This window comes from Coptis chinensis, chromosome 4 (assembly GCF_015680905.1).
Source record: "Coptis chinensis isolate HL-2020 chromosome 4, ASM1568090v1, whole genome shotgun sequence".
Lineage (NCBI taxonomy): Eukaryota > Viridiplantae > Streptophyta > Magnoliopsida > Ranunculales > Ranunculaceae > Coptis > Coptis chinensis.
Window position 1 is genome coordinate 17,468,753 of NC_141459.1, and position 19,671 is coordinate 17,488,423.

At 36.2% G+C, this 19,671-nt stretch overlaps 1 protein-coding gene across 1 annotated transcript; it reads left to right on the top strand.

Annotated features, from left to right (window-relative positions):
• The first annotated feature begins 6,445 nt into the window (after positions 1 to 6,445).
• Positions 6,446 to 14,197, top strand: LOC147502263 (putative protein phosphatase 2C BIPP2C1). Its single transcript, XM_086607160.1, has 9 exons — positions 6,446 to 6,715; positions 6,871 to 7,268; positions 8,603 to 8,730; positions 10,604 to 10,676; positions 11,157 to 11,244; positions 12,010 to 12,179; positions 12,827 to 12,970; positions 13,188 to 13,316; positions 13,901 to 14,197. Exons 1-9 carry the CDS (start codon positions 6,529 to 6,531, stop codon positions 14,063 to 14,065), a joined length of 1,482 nt encoding a protein of 493 aa, XP_086463286.1. The 5' UTR covers positions 6,446 to 6,528; the 3' UTR covers positions 14,066 to 14,197.
• The last annotated feature ends 5,474 nt before the right edge of the window (positions 14,198 to 19,671 follow it).

A 19,671-nucleotide genomic window follows, 5' to 3' on the forward strand; every position in this document is an offset into this window, starting at 1 on the left:
GGTTTTCCTTCCTACACAAACATTAAGAAAGACATTAAAGTTTGAAAACATGCACTTAATACCAAAATAGAGATTTGAAAGAAAGGTGGAGAGTTAATCCTCCTCATGTGAAACTATCATTAGTTGTTGATTTGAAAAAGGTTATTTGATCCTTCCTAGACTCATAGACAAGCCCCTAATGGAAGAAAAAGATTTGATCCCTAGCATGTATGGCTCACTTAAAAGCTCACACATGCTAGCAAGTGGAACTAAGCAATGACTTATCTCTAAGCTCATTGCTTTGATTCCTAACTAGACACTACACCAACTATCATTTTGGGATAGGGTGTAGAGCTAGTTGTTCTTCCTAACAACCTACCAAACCAACAAAAATTGATTTACCCTCACATGAGTTGGATTAACTCCCCAAAAGGGAAGTTAGCTCATGATCCTTGGGACAAGGATTTATAAACTAAAAAAACAAAAGAGAGATAGAGAAAGGAAGAAGATAAACAATCAAAATCACTGATATATTTATTTTCTAGAAGAAAACAAGTGTTTCCTCCATTAAAACTATTACAAGCTTCTTACAAAAACTAAAAACTAACTTATGATTTTTTTCACTAAGGAACTAAAATAATGCCATGTGAGGAAAATAAGTCAAGGGAGTAAATGGAGTGTCCCCCACCCTTGTCTAATTTCTTCTAAATTTTAGAGAAATCTCATTTCCTCCCACGTGAATCATCAAACCACATTAATTCATTTTTATCCACCACATTAAAACAAAGTGACACCTTGCCTTTTTTTCACTATTAACACCTAATCTAATTTATTACATGCAAGGTGTCAACTTTGCACCAATAATTTGTTATTTTTGCTTGACATGCTCCATGATTGATGACTCATCCAATCTTGTGGCCCCGCATAGTGGGTCCATATGCAGTCCGATGGTTCCGTTATTTTGGGCGCTTTTACAACTTCCCTTATCGTAGAATTCATCATACGATTATCCGAGCAGCTCTCTTGTCGCATTCGAGTCCCGGTTCGAGAGGTAGGAGCTTTGGAAGTTTGATGCTTCGCGGCGGTTGGAAGAATTCATATATACTGCGTTCCTCGTGCTTTATCGCAGTTTAACCAATATTTCCATGTTTATCGCAAATACCTATAACAAAGATGAAAACATATTTATTTCATGATTATTAAACACATAATTAACCAAATTTATATGTCTCAATGGGGTTTCATAATACACTTTTGGGTGCTTATCAGTCACCTTGTCTGAGCCCTCTGCAGGACTTAAAGAAGCAATAAGGTGTACCATTGAGAATAACAGAGAACTGAGGTGATGAGATGCATTGGTTTACAAGGTTGACAGAGTTATGGTTAAGACCAAGAGATGTGAGGATAGAAGAGAGGGTGTTCCAATTAACCTTGTCAAAGGCTTTAAACATATCAAGCTTAATAGCCACAGGCCAGACTTTCCCTTTTTATGTTTGATAGTGTGCATAATCTCATGAGCTAGGATGATGTTATCTGTGATCTGTCTATTAGGTACAAAGGCAGACTGATAAGGAGATATACAAGGCCCTATAATAGTCTTAAGTCTATTAGCCAGAAGTTTGGATATCACCTTGTAAGAGATGTTACACAAACTGATTGGTCTAAAATCACTACAAGAAGATGGATTAGGACATTTAGGAATGAGGACAATATTAGTATGATTAAGATGTTTGAGAGAATGACCTTGAGAGAAGAATAAAACAACCATGTTTGTTACTTCCTGCCCAAGCAAGTCTCAAGATGATTGATAAAAAATAGCAGGAAACCCATCAGGTCCTGGGGATTTGAGACCCCCGATGCTGAACATTACCTTTTTTACTTCATCAGGAGTGATAGGCCTAAGTAAGTCAATATTATGTTCAATAGAGCTTAAAGCAGGAAAGAGGGAAGTAATAGGGTTAGTATTAACAGGATTATTTACATTAAGAAGGTTTGAAAAATGATTTACAAGAGTTTTACCTATATCATTTGGATTAGAAATCCAACAATCATTTGAAGTTTTCAACCATTCAATTTTATTGTATCTTCTATGTCTCAGAGTTTTAATGTGAAAGTACTTGGTATTCCTATCACCTTCAGGGATATCCTTATCCCTAGATTTCTATTTCCACAAAAGCTTTTCACAAGTTAAGAGGTGATCAAGATGATTAAGAGCTTGTTTTTGAAGATAAGAATTGTCTTTATTAGGTAACAAACTATTTAGATAATCAATCCTTTGATGCATAATGTTCATTTGTACATGTATGTTACCAAAAGTAGTCTTATTCCAGCACCTAAGAGCCTTTTTTACAGAGGAGAGATGAGAGACTAAAACATGTGATTTTGCAGTATGAGGTGTGCAAATAACTCTTGACCATGCTTTGTCTATAATATTAAAATAAGTAGGGTGTTCTAACCACATGGAATGGAATTTGAAAGGTTTTGGATATGAGTGAGTAGAAGGATGTGTATTCAGAATAAGGGGACAATGGTCAGATTGAATGGCTTGGAGATGATAAAGGACAGAATTAGGGAAGATCATGTTCCAATCAATGTTAGTTAGAGCTCTATCTAACCTCTTTTGGATGTTGTCAGGGGTTAATCTTTTGTTATTCCAAGTGAAGGGGTAGCCTTTGAAACCTAGGTCAATAAGAGCCTGATCTCTTATAATATCATGGGCAGGTTGTCCATCATTGAAGGAGTAATCTACTCCTCCAATAGCTTCATCATGTGCCAAAGTTATATTAAGATCTCCATTAATAAGAAGAGGAAAAGGATTATTAACAAGAGCTCTGATAGGATTCCAGCTAATGTTTCTAGTATGAGGGTAAGGACTCCCATAAAAGAAACAACCTATCCAAGGTTTTGAATTTGGGCCCATGAAAATAGAAGTAGTGGTATGGTTTTGAGAATGAGAATTTACATGAATAGTTATACCTGCTTTCCACATAATACACATATCACCAGCAGATTGAATAGCTGGTACATAAAAAAAAATTGGGTAGAGAAGGGTTTGTACAAGAGAAAACATTTTTTTGTTTGTAGCTTTTGACTCCGAGAGAAAGACAATGTCAGGATTATCTTTATTAATCAGGTGTTTCAAGTGCCAAATGGTTGCTATGTTACCACAACCCTACAGATCCAACTCAGAATCTTCATATATCTACTACTAGTGACTGTTCTGGTTTAGTCACTAACCCCAGAGAGAGCAAACTCAAATCCATATTAACAACAATAAACAGAGCTATACTACAGATATCAACTCTTCTTCCCAAATTTATATAAATTATTATAGTGAACATCAAGCAGGTTGCTTTTATGACAGATGCAATAGGGGATGACCATATATGAATATTAAGATGATAAGATTGAAGAAGTGAATCTGTGAAAAGAATGGTACCAAGGTCATACGAAAGGATAGAATAACAAAGGCAAGAGAAAAGCATAGCAGTTTTATACAAACAAACAAATAAAGGGAAGGTTATATACCAGTTGATAGAGATGAGTTTAGATTTTTGTACCTGTGTGACTTTAATTGAACCAGCTATATCCATCTGAGAGGCCCAAAGAAGATCTATAATAGCAGCCGCAGATATATTCTCAGGAGATTGATTAGGATGACTTTGAAGTGCTTCCACTGAAGATCCGTCATCCAATCCCTCAATTTGATCAAGTTGATCATAGAAATTGATTGGTGGTTGCATCTGGAGATTTAGCTCAGTCATAGCAACCCTAGGTTCAGTTTGTAACGTCTCAGTGTTCCCAGTAGCAGTAACATTGATTTCAGACCCCACTCCAGTTTCTCCCCAGATTGAATGGAGAATAATTCTTTGAGAGAGTAATATTTGATTTACTCTTGGGTTTGAGATTAAATCCCAAACTGATTCAACAGTTATTTCACCCCACTATGCTCAGCAATTGCATTTTGGATGCTTATGTCTTCCAGCGAAGTCTTATATTGCACAGCTTGAAGTTCTTCATTTGGGGAGGATGGATAGTATGGTGTAAAAGCTGCGTGACCTGAGGTTGAAGTTTCTATTTGCAATGATTTTTTTCATTTCTTTTGAGGACGATCATCTTGATTATGTTGTTTCCCTTTCCCTTTTCCTTTCACTTTTTTATGAGGAAAGTTTTCAGGTAATGGAGTATTTAGGAGGGTGACTCGTTCATTATTTTTGATTGGTGGTTTGGATGAGTTTGGGTGGGTGTTTGTGGCGTTTTTGGTGAGATCTGGAATGGAGATTTGTGATGGTGTTGGCGGAGTTGGTAAAGAATAGATTAGGTCAGAGGGATTGTTGTTTGATGAATTGCCAATTATTATTGGGCTTTGGATAGAAAGGTTTGGGCTTTCACCCAAATTTGGGCTGGAGAACGTTTCTGGACCAATAACCGGATTGAAAAACCGGATGCACTTTCTTTTTGCTATCTATTATTTTATTTGAGAAAGTGTTAAGCTACTACCCCCAATAGTGTTTTTGTGGAATTTGGAAAACGGGAAGAAAATATCAAACTTGTGATTTTGGAGAACTTTGTTTTTAATCCTCAAATACAAGCTACTCCCGACCTGTTTTTTTTTAATAAAATCTATAGTGGCGTTATTTTTTATTTATTTAATTTTTTGAAAACTTCTTTAATCAAGGTTATTACCGGCAGGTGGCAACCACTGTCCGGCTGCCCACCACCATCCGCCGGACTACTTTTCCACCACTTCTGCAATTACTATTATAATAAATATTTTAACCACCACATGTATATTACTATCCATTACTATTTTCTATTACTTTAACCTCTCACAACTCTTCTTACACTTTAAAATTTAAACTCATTCAGTTTCTCATATTCTATAGAAACAAATCTTTTGTGGCTGTCAGATTGATAATATCCCAGCCATACTCGAGGCCAATGACTAAGTCCAAAATGGAGCCATATTGTGACCAGCTAATTAAGACCCAATGAGGCTTTGGCCAATGATTGAGTCCACTAAGCCCATTATGTGTCTAATGATAGACATACAATATGTTTCTATGGAAAGTTTTCATTAATGGTGGAGTTAAGTTTTTTGTCAAGCTCACATTGATTTTCAATCACCAGGAGCTTGAGGGGGAATAATGAAGTATATGATGAGATGTGGAGTATGGAATCATTGTTAATAATAGAATGGTGGAGAATATAATTTAAAAAATTTGACAATATCAATTAATACATTGTCAAATAATATGTAATATATGGTGTATGGAAAATATGTTTTAGAATATTCTAGACTATGAAAGATTAGGATTTACTAGACTTTATTTCTATTTGAGTCTTATGCAATTCTCTACATATACCCTTCAAGAGGGTCTAATGGAAATAACCTTGATTCAATAAAATTCATCATATTCTTATTTTCTTTAGACTTTATATAAATATATTTGCAAATTTTGAATTTGATATATTCTCAAAGTAACAATGACATGATGCACAATCACACATTGTATACTATTTTATGTTTTAATTATTTATAACTTTTATGATTTTTTTAAATTTTTTTAACGAATTTGTATGAATTAACGATTTCATCTTTGCCAAATTGATGTTGAATTCTGAATTTATGACTATTGTTTTTACTGCTAACTTACTAAGCAACATAGTGGCTATTTGTGATGGATTTGGTAATTGGTATCCAATTACAACAAAGATCTTATAACAAGACCCAAACTTTTGACCAAATTAAAACTCCACAGCCCATTTGCAAAGAACAGTTGGTTTCTTCTTTTGAATTACAAGAACATAAACTAAACCTGAACCTAAAACATCTGAGTAAAAATGTATATCAGTCAATCCAATTGTAAGATCACTAAGATGATATATAATGTACGCATGTATGTATGTATTCATTGAAAACAAAATTGATATGCACACAAATGCCCATTTTATTGCTTTGTGGTCTTTTCTCTTCGGCTACAACTTGATTTAGGCTAAGTCCAATGGTGCAGCAAAACACCAAATATCACATAAATTTTGATCCAATGGTGCGTCAAAACGCTAACCTGCCAATGCTATTGACATAAGTTTACCTATACATAACATCGGTTTTAACGAGATAGCGTCAAGTCTACAGTATGTGTGGCGGCTAGAATTTATTTATTTTATTTTATTTCCACACGCCTTTGAGAATGGCGGTTGGAGAGTCCAAAAAAATATAAATGTATATATCCTATACGCTATAGGTACTGGCGGTTGTGAAAAAAACCATTGGCTTGGAAAATGCTACCCGCTAACTCTATACACTATATTGTGATTCGGCGGATGGCGCACCAAATCATTGGACTTAGTCTTACACTGCGGGCTTGAAGTCCAAAAACCAGCAACTGTTTGTGCAATGTTGGGTGGGCCAGGATTTCACAATACTTCACTGAACAGGAGTGAGGGATAACAAGGTTGGCTTCACGGTCACGTGTCAGTCTTGTTTGCTACTGGGCTTCATCTAAAAACAGAAAATTATGAGACAGCTAATTTTAACTAGCGAGAATGGCGGGTTTAGTTACATTTAGTAGATTTGTTGACTCCCCTTATTTAAATTTCTCATGCAACATTTTTCCTAAACCACACCCACTTATTCGATCACCTCTCCTTCGATCACCAAAAAACCGGTTCACAGCTCATCAGTTACTCGCCAAAAACCAATCACAAGATATTCACCACTTGTCAACAACTGGTACATTTTCACATCATGCCACTTAAAATTTTGTTATATGTGAATATTGTTTGCCATATAGTAGAGAGAAAAAAAAAAAATGATCGCGTGGTTTTATTACATCGCTATCGCTTGTTGTTTGATTGTACAATGTTGTGTGGTTGTTGTTTCGACAGAGCATTCGGATGGAAGTATTGTTTTTAGATTTGGAAAGATTAGTGAGGTTGTTGATAGTGTCGGGGCGACAAGTAGTTCTAGTGGAGTGGAAAATGCGGCAGATGTCAGTAGTGTGTCGTCAACTGTTTTGGATGAAGAGGAATTAATAACTCCATTGGAGATTATGCCTATTGATTCTGTTGTTGAGAAGGATGAGGTTATGCCTCAGCCTATTGTTGCAGTTACGAGTTTGGAATTGCAGCCGTCTATCAGTGGAGAAGAAGGTCTCGATAAGAATGTCATAGATGCTTTGGGACATTCTACCTCTGCGGAGCTTGATTCTGTACATAATGTAGAAAAGAGTCGGAATGTGGTGGAAGAGTGTGAGGAGATAAGTGCAGCTGAAAGCTCAAAACTGGTTAGCCTTTTCCCCCCCTCTTGTTTGTTTTTAATTTCTCAATATTGTAAGGGCATAGCAATTTTCATTTCAGTGTCATATATATGAAACAACTTTTGACTAAGCACAGATCGTGAGCTAAAGTGTCAAATATTAAGTCATACAGCATCGAACTTTTTGGGGGACTGCTCCAACAAAGAATCAATCTTGATCAATCATAGTCAGCGTGGTTCCCGACATATAGATAGGGACATTATTGATCAACAAGAACATTGATCTTATAGATCAAGATTCAAGGGGACTAGATTTTACAAAAGTCTGGCATTGGAATTAAGCTTGTTTTATTCGTTTCTTTGCTTTTTCATCCTGACTAGAGCTGTCTTGTACTTCATAGTGGCTATGGCTGGCAGTACCATAGCACACATGCTTGTGGTTATGCCATATGTATGACGAGCAGAGTTTAGGCAGTTTAAAAGTTCAAAGTTCAAACTTTGCTGAAAGTGTAAACAAAGGAACAAGTCCACCAACAACTCAAGAAATTGGCAAATGTATTTAGTCCTATTGCTTTATTATTGCAAAAAGGAGTAATCCTCGGAGGTGGTAATACATGCTTTCACTCTACTAGGAGTCTAGGACCATGAGACCTTTTATATTGATTGGGGTTTACTTAGATTTTCTTATTGCTTTTCCTTCAGCTGAAAATACAATCTAGCATTCTGTTGAGATTGTAGTATAGTCCTATGGGGTGTTTACAATCTTTACTGCAAAAAAAAAAAAAAAAAAAAAAAGATGTTTACAACCTTGCTTTATAGTTGAAAAGTTCATGCGTCTCTCCACTCACCACCAATTGGTTTTGAGTTGGATATCCAAATGTAATATGGTATCCGAGGCGTAGAGCGGGCTATTGCATTTGGCTTAAAGGGCCCGTTTATTCCACTTAGGTCCACGTGTTAGGCTCATGTAACGCCACTCGTGACTTGTGAGGGGCAGTGTTGAGATGGTTAGTATAGTCCCACATGGGATGTTTACAACCTTGCTTTATAGTATAAAAGTTCCTCGGCCTCTCCACTCATCACCAATTGGCTTGAGTTGGATGCCCAAATTTAAATACATTCCCCCTGGCCGTCTCCATTTCAAGGCTCTGTTTAACGCTCAGAACAATGTTGTGTAACTGAACTTGCAATGCTTCTTATCGTAAACAACAATAGAAAAGAAAGAAAAAAAGAACTGCATTGCATATATTGATGTCAATGGACATATACTTAATCTATTGATTACAAAAGTCTTGTTAAATGCTATCTATACATATGGAGGAACCAATCAACTTAATTGATTTTAATTTATTATTTGTCTAGGTAGAAGAAATGGTTTCTCCATCAAATTCTTATGCAGAAAGCACTAAATGCAACACAAATGCTACTTTGGAGGAGACAAGTTCAACAATAATAAATTTGAATGATGGAACTTCTCTCAACATATATGGGTATGTTTTTCCATTCTCCATTTTCATTTTTGGAATTTCAATCCGGCAACTCAAATAGGAGTTTCTTATATAATGACTCGAATTTAAAAAAAGATATTGCCTTAACATACTGGGACATACCCACAAATGGTAAGAATTTTCTTAAATCCAAAGACTGCCTCCAGCTCAGGCATTCTCCGTGAATAGATGTCACATGCTATGGAACTATTGGGTGAGATAAATTTTCAAATGTGATATGTCGTCCAACAGTTTGAAGCGATACTTGACTCAACCAGTCATTCATGACCTATTCGTGTAATCGTGTGTGATAGGGCACGCGATAAACATCATATTTTTATGAGTTTAAATTCATGATCATAGTTATCCATTTGTAGCACTAGTTGTACCAAACAAACTAGAAATCTTAATGCAATCAGAACCCGAATCACATAACACTTTCTTGATCTAGTTAACTACGTGAAATTGAACATCTATACTCTTTGTTCTTGCCCCTGCTTCTTAATCTCGACATTTTTTTTGCCCTAACTATGTTACACACTTACACAGGCATTTAACACATAAAAGACAAAAATAGAAAAAAGCATCTTCTTAGTGGACTAAACCCTTGGACATTTCTATGCAAACATTATCCAAGGGAGGACCACCCTGAGAGTGACCCTTTTCTGGCTTTTTTTTTTTTTTCTAAGTTAGTAAGTTGTATTTAAATGAAAAAAGAGGTTACAAGAAGGTTGGCTTAGTTAGGAGTACATTTCCTAACTAACCAGATTCAAATCTGTAGTAAGTTACATCAAGTGATTCCCACTTGGAAATCCATGTAGGTTTCCCTAGATATACATACTGCTCCTGTGTGTTTAAGCTAAGACTATGTTTTGCAGCTTTATCAGCTGCAAAATTGACTTCATGCCACGTGCTTGTCACCTTCACATAGCTGAGTTTCTCCTCACATCTTTCCCATCTAGGTTTTACTTCGCATGAAGTTCTGAGGTGCCAAAGGCAGTGACAGCTGCTCTCGAGTCTGACTCGACCCAAACTCTGTCCCATCCATTCCTCAGTGCCACTTCCACACTTTCTATGATTCCCATGAATTCTTTTCTGCCTGTTACATCTTTTTGTGGTAACACGGACCCTTCACCAAGATAAAACACAGGCTTACAATCAATATCCTGGAAAAAATTTGATGACATTTTCGCATTTTCTTCGTTTTATTGGGCCTTTTGCTGATATACAACAAGATTTTTTGAAAATGTAATCCTCTCTCATTTTGCAGTTTCCCAAATGTTTTCCAGGGAATCAAGTGGGGTCTTCTTTTGTGCATTACTTTTTTTTTTCCAGCCCAATTAAAAATGTGTTTGCATCAAAATTTTCAGAATAACGAATCAACTTGGATGCAGTATGTCTAGTGCACGAGTAAAAGGTGTGTGCTGTAGCTAACTTAATTTCCTTTAGCTGTAGTATCTATCAATACTTGAGGAGGTTCACGAGCGAAAACATTATGGACTTAGTTTCCATTATCTGTCGTATCAATACTTGAGGGGTTCATGAGCTAAAACCATTATGTACAGTGATTTATAATACATTATAAAATGAAGAAGAAGATGGGACACGTGTGTGCTAGTATAAATATTGAGACAGATTTTTTTTAGTAATGACTAAGAAGAATCTGAAACTGGAAATATAAAAATACAAACTTAAATTCAAACTTTAACTAAAGTCTACATGATTACACATGTACACCCACTAGTGGGTTTAATAATTTACTCTTTGTTGTCTAAGTTCATATGTTTATGATTATTGTCTGGATAGTCAGCACTTGAGCATCCTTGATGTGCTGCTTGAATCTGTTCCTAATGGTAGTTTATTTCATTTTCAACAGTAAGGAGGCAGGAAAGACAACACCAACGTTATCCTTATCATCAGGTGCTGCTATGCTGCCACATCCTTCGAAGGTATCTCCAACTGTTAAATGGTAGATACTCCAGTAACAAGTTGTGGTTGACAATTGATTAGTGGTGAAAGTTTAACGCCTGGTTTTGATGTTTTCAATAATTTTGAGTAATTTAGTCTAGGTCACTGTATACAAGATCATGTTTCTTTCTTCTCTGGCACAATAACAGAACTAGAAGTTGCCCTTATGTTTGAATCTGGTTTCATGAAATCTATGTGAACTTAACTGGATTCTTAGTGCTATGAGAACATTTTACTTGTTTTTAATTCTTCTTATCCATCTGGAGTTCAATAAATGTATATAATAACCTGTCATTTGTTTTTAATTCTCTTAGATGTTATTTTAGCAGTTCTGCTGTTTGTTTTTCTGAGCATTTCCTAAACTGTTTCTAATCTTCTACACTTTATCACTAATATGACTAAGCTTTCTGCATTACCGAAACTTTTTTCTGGGTCAATAATTTATAGTACAATAATGCCAGGCATTGTCGGGTGGAGAGGATGCATATTTTATAGAAAGTGAAAATTGGTTCGGTGTAGCGGATGGAGTTGGACAGTGGTCACTGGAAGGTACCAATTTAGAATAGAATAGTATTTCTGTTGATCCCAGCACTGTCGTCTACTGTTGAGATGTTAGCATAGTCCCACATGGGACAATGAAAGCCTTGCATAATTGTATATACTTCTTGGGGCTGCTCCACCGATTGGCGATTGGTTTTGAGTTGGATGCTCTAAAGTTTAAGATGGTATCAGAGTAGGCTATTGTATTTAACTACAGAATATAATTATCTAGTAAAAGATGGAAGATATATTCTTTAAGCTTTACATCCATACGCTTGTGAACACATCCATACAGTTTTGTTTGAAGATTTTATTGTAAAGTTGGATATTCGTGCTTTGAAGATGATAAGTGAAAGCAATTATAATGGGTCTGAAGGTTCAGAAAAAACAGTTCCTTCACTTGTAGAGATGTGAACTTCTTATTCTGCATCCCCTAAAATACTAAAATCATAAAACGCCCCATGCCATTGTTGCTGCTGTCTAGAAATACTTGATCACATGAACCGCATGGTCCAATGATCCAGGTGATGGAAACAACTGACGGGCCGTCCGTTCATTTTATCCTTTGTTGTAAATTCATTATCTTTAGTTTTAACTTTTGGCCACAAATAGAATCACGGTTTTAGGACAGTCAGAAAGAAGCCCACATGCATTTAGAGTTTCTTATTCTCTAGCGCGATGAAGGATAGCTATTAATGAGTTTTGGTTTTGTTGCTACATCTGAAACTCATATTTCATCCAAATGATCAAATGTTATGTGTATCATTTTTTCAGGAATTAATGCTGGATTGTATGCTCGTGAACTAATGGACAATTGTGAGAAGATTGTGTCAGAAAATGAAAGAGTCGCACTGAATGATCCAAACCAAATCCTAATTCAAAGTGCTTCAGAATCGCATTCTCCTGGGTCTTCTACAGCTTTGGTTGCTCACTTTGATGGTCAGGTATATATTTACCATCCATTATGTAGTGCTTTCATGTCCCCATTCTAGTAATCAACTAATTACTAAGGGAACTGTAGGAATTTATCCTTTGATGCATCAAGGTGGGGCAGAATTAGACTTCTTGAAGATGATTTGCAGAAGATGAGGCACCACAGATACTGAAATTGTCATGTTTTGTCAAAAGTGTGAAGATAACCCTATATTATCTGCAAGTATTGTGTGCCTTGAGACTCTATAGTGCAATGTCATTCTTATAATAAATCAGAAGTTAACTATGGATAGATTATACATGGCACAGTTAAATAAGTTCTAGGTCAAAATCATTAAAAAATTTAGTTGCTCCTCTAATTTCATATTTAGACATTTTTCTCGACAAAAGATTGCTGATGGGTCAGGGTTGTGTTTTGATGCACCTTTGATCACGTTAAGAGGTGACCAATAATGTCTAAGCAATGTTCCTTGTGAGGAAGATAATGTGCTGATGACAGTAAATAATTTGGTTATAGTCTTATAGATTAAAAGAATGATGTTGGCCTAGGGTTTTCTATGCTTTGTTTGTTTGATATATATATGCCTGTAACGACTGTCCAAAACGATATGCCTAATTGTGATTCAACCTTTTTAACTCATGGTGGAACTTGGAACAGATTCTCCATGTGGCAAATATTGGTGACTCTGGGTTCATCGTGATAAGAAATGGCACTGTCTTCAGAAAGTCCTCGCCTAAGGTTTATGGATTCAATTTTCCTGTACAGATTGCAAAGGGGATTGATCCTTCCGAACTCATAGAGGTAGTTCATCTCAGAAAATTTTCCTATGTTAGGCTTTTAGAAAATTACAGTAGCTACGGGGTGCCCTACTTTTGGGGTTTTAATGTTTGATGCTGTTACCTGTCATTTGTGGTTTACCAGAAAATAGTTAATGTACGCTCAAAAATGATATAATCAGAATAGTGCGACTGTTAGAAGCATTGTACTGATGACATTGCAATTTGACTTGCTATTTCAGGGTTACACTATTGGTCTGGAAGAGGGAGATGTAATCATATCTGCAAGTGATGGCCTTTTTGACAATGTATATGATAAAGAAATTGCTTTAGTCGTATCAAAATCCTTGGAAGCTACCTTGAAACCTAAGGTTGTGGTTCACCTGTCATTATTGGATCTTTTTTGTTTTTGGTTTAGATTTTCCAGTATGTATGGTGATCTGTGTGTTAAACAAGTGATTGATGCATGCACATTTGGGTTCAGGCTTAGGTTTGACAAATTTTTGCCAGATCCGGTGACATGCTTGAGCTATCTTTAATGTCTGTTTTAGCTTGGCTTCAGCTCCAACACAACCATTGCACTTTTTGCTTATATATTCTGCAGATAAAAAATGCTGTAAGCCTGCAGAAAGAAAATGTTTGCCCCAGTGGCATGACATACCCATCAGAAGATGTTTGTAAATGGTAGAATTAAACAAATGTTCAACAGTTTCTTCTCTGTTGATTGTGGTTGGTCATGTGTTTCTAAAGCATACACTTGTGATAAATTAAGTAAATATGTCCACTAAGTGCAATTATCGATCTTTTCCTCTGATTGCCTTTTTCTTGAATGTAAAGGTTGTAGCAGTATATAGCAGTATATAGCATTTTATGGTTATTATTTGTGCTATTATCGAAAAAAAAAATGGTTATTATTTGTGCTGTGTTTCTAACTTCATCTGTTATATATTTTCAGGAAATAGCAGAACACCTAGCTGTTATTGCACAAGAGGTCGGTAGATCGACATCAATGAAGAGTCCCTTTGCAGATGCGGCGCAGGCAGCTGGGTACAGTGTAAACATTGGGGGTAAGCTTGACGACGTGACTGTTATAGTTTCGTTGGTTCAACAAAATCGTTGAATTTGTGTAAGCAATGTCGGTTCCATTTATACTCTAGTTCCTCCCATGATTTGATTCACTGTAAGATTCAGAACACTCTCACAATTCAAGTGCTGTAAGTCCTATACCCATTCTATTACGAAGTTCCAGAAATCCAGAGTTAGCTGACAAGGTTTTCATTTATTAGAAAAGAGCTCCTGAAGGACTGAATTAAGGTGGTAGCAGTTGTCTTTGTCATCCTGATTATTTTGAGGTGTAGTGAAAATTTCCGTATCCAATTTGACATAATTGATGTTCATCAGTGGCTCACTGCCCCAGAGGCCGTGGTATACTGGCATGTTTAGACAATCTCCAACCATTATGAATTTCCACAGATTTGAGCCAAACCCTCCCTCCTCCAGCCAAATTGCATCTCTGCATCCCCCTATTTTCCGTCCCCTCAAATTGCTATGATCTCTGCATGTGCAAAGCAAGTTTATGATTAGTCAGTCGTCGCACACCAAGATGGCAAGATTTATGCGCGTGTTTGTATCGCGTGTAGAGCTGTGGCATGGCGATTCATGATGACACAAGCATGACTTGTCTTCTCAAACACCTTTCGAGTTGGTGTGCTACACGCAAAATGATCAAACCCCATGTAAGTCGTGCGAGTGTGGAACTCAATAGGCAGTACGTGTTTGGACACAATAACATTTGTGAATTTTCATCCCACTGTAAGATGATAAAATGCGGTCCAACATTGCAAAGGTTGGAGATGGGTTTATGGCACTTCTGTCTATCAAATCGTGACGCATTACTGATCACTAGGAAATCCATGGTTTAAATAATGAGGTCACGTCGGCAAATTGTTGTATCATAGAGCACACTCAGAGCATCTCTAGGTGGTAGTACCACTTCTCAAATTCTTCAAATTTGTTTCTAAAACTCGGAATTTTCTGGAATTCCAACTCTAAAAGTGGAAGTAAATTTGGTCGCATCACTTATCCAACCGCATTTTTGTTCGCAAATTTGGCATTTCGGATGCGGATGCGGATGCGGAACGATAGTGGTAATGTCACGCGCCATTGCAAATGTCGCCACATTTTTTTTTTTTTGACTAGCACCACGCGCGATGAAATGCTTGCCACGCCATTGCTAATGTCGCTAATTAATTATTTTTTTTTTATTTTTTCAATTTGGTGCGACAGTTGGAATGTCGCGTGAGTTTTTTTTTTCAATTTGGAGCCAACCGTAGTAATGTCGCGCGACATCAATGTCGCGCAAGGTATCCATATTCCAAATTTACGAATGATATTTGCGACCACTTAGAGGTGGTCAAAATTTGTGTCCAATTTCTCCAAATTTCGCCAACAAATTTGAAGGAAAAGGCACCACCTAGAGATGCTCTAATCTTCTAAAACGAAAAGGCAGAGAACTCCTCTACTCATTTGGTCAATTCATTGTTTGAACTTTGAAGCGTGGAACGTGTCTGGTCTTTGAGATCTTACAGGCCCTCTCAACTTTTTCTTCCTCGTGCTGCAAGAAAAGTTTCTCAGTGAAAAAGTTCAAAAGAAAAATAGAATGACTTTTGAAGATCTCAGCACACCCACTCCTTCCTAATGGAGGGAAAGTATATTTTGTACATCATAATTAAATTTTGGGCTCTGGTGCATGAGTGCATAACCAATGTGAACATGGTGCAGATTCCATATTTTCAAATTTCATCAGTAATTCTGTTGCTTTAATAGTAGATAGGAGAACTTTGAAGTTAAATCTGTAAAAATTCGCTGGAGAGTTATGATGTCGATGCTCTATCTCTAACAGCAATTCATGATCTCGAGTTGCGTTATGAGCACTCTTGGTGGAAAAGTGTAGCTATTTTTCTATGCTGCATTACTGCATTGTATTGATATAGAGTGCCTGTCTATGGACCACGTTCCCTACCAGTTTTTCCTTGTTTCAATGAATGGACTAGCAACTGAGTGGTACTTGTGATTCTCAAATGTCAAAGTGCCATGAGTATGGGCATAAAAGCATAAATCATATCGAAACAAATATAATTTCAAAAGGGAAAAAGAACACTGGGATCACAGTAGTCTTATCTGCGTCGCTGATTCTAGATCATTAGGCCCCTCTTTATGCTTGTGCTCATAATTTCTTTCCACCTTAATTGCGGGTTGATAATAAGGAAAGTTTCATTTAATCTCAGAAAAAATGAGGACATGACTTGGGGCCTTGGGGGTAATGGAAGGGCCACCATCCACAAAAATAAGGAAAAAGAAAGACTTGATAAGAGTGTAAGACGTCCTCGTAGGTATCTATCAAACTGCGTGGTGTTGTGTATGGGACTTTGTGCATAGCTAGTAATTCGCCAATTATTCACGTATTTTCACGTATTATAAGGATTCTTATAAAACGAACCAGATGGCGAATATTTAAAAGATGCAGTTTAATAAGTGAATTTCTTGGGCTGGACTTATCATTGCCGAATTATTGAAATTAAAAAAAACAGGGCTTTTATTGTAAAAGTTGGAAACTGGAAACTAGAAATGAAAACTCTTGTATTTTAATACTTGGAAAAACTCAACTGACTAAAAAAGTAAAGATTAAAGAATCCCTAAATGCTTAGACTAAAGAATAAGAAAAGCATGTGTTTAGTTCTTGAAGGCTTTAAGCCATAGCTAAAAAACAGATTCCACCATTTTTTAGTTCTTGAAGCCATAGCCTTGAAGATCAAAACTCAAAAGCAATCTTGTTTACCAGGATGGATGTGTTGGTGGTACGTTTTTAATTTTGTTTGTGTTAGTAATAGTAAGTAGAACAAAAAATTTGACATTTGTATTATTTTTTCATGAATAAAATTGTAAACATAAAAATAAAAACGTTATATACTTATATATATCAAAGTTTTAAATGTAAAATATATAGCCGAATTTTAAAGGAATGCATTCGTATTATACCCATTTAAAACACGTATATCATATTTTTGCCGTTAGTGTTTTATTGGACTGAATATTTAAAAGTATTATTGTTAAACATTTCGAATCTTAGGCGAATAATTTCCGTATCAAATTTTTGACGTCTACGAATTTACTTGTGCAGACCTTTTCCTTATACTCACCTTTTACTTATCACGCTAGATCATCATAAATTCCTAATACCGAAACCATATAATACACTGCTCTTCACACTGTTTTCTTTCTCCTACATGTCGATCAATTGAAGGAGATAATGCAAAAAGTAAGATGTGGAAGTGTTATATATATGCTTACTAATTAACAAAGAGATTTGGTTATATCTCTTTGGCTACTGCTATGACCTAATTTTTCCTCCCTCTGTTCTCAGTGCTCTCCCTACTAACCAACCTCCCCTCTATTATGTTTTCTCTTCTTTCTTATATTCGGTCCTCCACTCTCTACGCCTCACCCTTGATCTTGCTTTCATCTATCCTCTTACTTCTACGTGGCATATCTGTCCAGCGCCTAGCTAATTATTCGATATCCTCCACTCTATGGTTTCTGTGTACTCCTCTTTGGATTTCGTCCTAACAGACCATTCATTCTTCCGGACCTATAAATCCCATTAGGCTCAAACTAGACTGTAATAGCTACTATTATTTCTTGGGCTTCATCAATAAATAAATTCAATAATCATACTTTTACACTTTCAAGTTACACAAACGTCTAATCATCATTTTAACTTTTAAGTACAACCATGCAGGAAAGCAAGAGTATGCTGGGTATGTCTGTCGTGGGCAAATATCGTCATACCGATATTCTAACCTGAAATATGATGGTATATCACGAAATGTTAAATAAGTTTGTGCATTAGAGGAAGAAAGCGGGAAATAGGAAGAAGGAAGAAGATGGACACGCGACAGTTGATGATTGGACAAAGCTATCCTTACAACACTATATAAAGACTTGAAGTGGAAGAATTAGGGGGCATTCTAAAATCATTCCAAAAAATCATTTGTAAGAACGAGAGCAGAGAGAGAGAAAGTGATCAACTGTAACCGCCATTGTTATTCCTTAATAAAACTATATTTTCCAGTTCATTTCAGTATTAATTTTCTCATCTTTAGTTTCATCGTTCTTGATAATTGTAAGTGATTCTTAGCATCACTACAATGTCATGTCACAATGTGTGGCGGAACCTGGACCTTTCGGGATCACCAATCTCGAATTGCGTACTCTGCTTCTTTGTCACAAGTAAGTAACAACTAACAACTTGATATTTGATTATGTCATAGACCGCGTAGTGTCATAGAGTTTTCAAAGTTCAAGTACAAACTAAGAAAAGCGCACCATACAAAATGCCAAATTTTGTTTTTTTTTCCGCTAACAAATGCCAAAGTTGGACTATGATGCTGTACCGAGGCAATTGCAAATAAGGGTGGAATTTGAGCCGAGCGGTTCGGCTCAAGCTTATTCATTTAATAAATGAGCCAAACTTGAAGTTTGAGTCTATATTATAGCTCGTGTAACAAATAAACTTGATAAAGTTCTGTTCGATAAGCTCAAATAGCCAGGGGCGGAACTAGGATTTTACCCAAAGGGGCTATTATGAAGTTAAATTGTAGAATTTTTTTATGAAAGATGTGAGCCTAGATGAAGGTAGGTATATATATCTAGAATGAGCCTATATGACTAGATCAAAGATATTTTATTGAGTTTGCATATGCCCACAAATTAATATGGATAGAAACCTGTCCATTTTCATAGTATAAGACTATAAATATAGTAATTTTTTTTTGGTAGAGAAATTAAGAGGGGATTATAACCACTGTTAGCCCTCTCCTAGGTCTACCTCTGCAAATAGCATCACTGGTTCGGCTCGTTAAAAATGTAGTTCGTGCTCGTTCATATATTATATATATTATATGGGCTAAACTTGAACTCTTTTTAAAACTCACTTAATAATAAACGAAGTGACTTTGAGGATAGTGAAGCTCGGCTTAATTTGCTCGAATTCCACCCTTAATTGCAAACCTTCAATCGGGATTTTTTTATCTTGTTAGGGCATCTCCAATGGAGAGTGGAAAAATCCACCTCCACATAGGCGCCATTAGGATTATACACTATAGAGAAATCCCAAATACATAAAGTGTATATTTACTATTTGTGGCTATTCCAATGGTAGGTGGAGGCAAATGTGTAAAAATAGATAGCAACGGACTTAAACTATCACAGCCCATTCAAAATAATGTAAAATAACGGATTTGGTCCGTCGCAAAAGCTTAAAACAAATAGTGGTCCACTTTCAAACGTCATTCAAAGCAACGTCCGTGTTTTTAAGTTTAATATATCACTGAGCGACGGACTTAGACCGTCACAAAAAGAAAAAATAAAGCTTCAAACGTGTGTTGAAGTGACGTCCGAAGTTTTAAGTTAAACAGACGTTATTTTTAAGCCGACGTCCTAAGCTTTTTATTAACTAATAGAGAGAGGAATTTCCACCCTCTCTATTAGCTATCTATTATCTACTACGTGATAAAGCCTCCCATTTGAAAGAGTTTTTTGATATTTGGAGTGTAAAATTTCCACTCTATACGGTTTACCCCCTATTGGAGATGCCCTTAAACAACATCTTAAAGAGTGTGGTTATCACTACAGCTAACTTAGTAACGTAGGTAGCGTGAATCAATC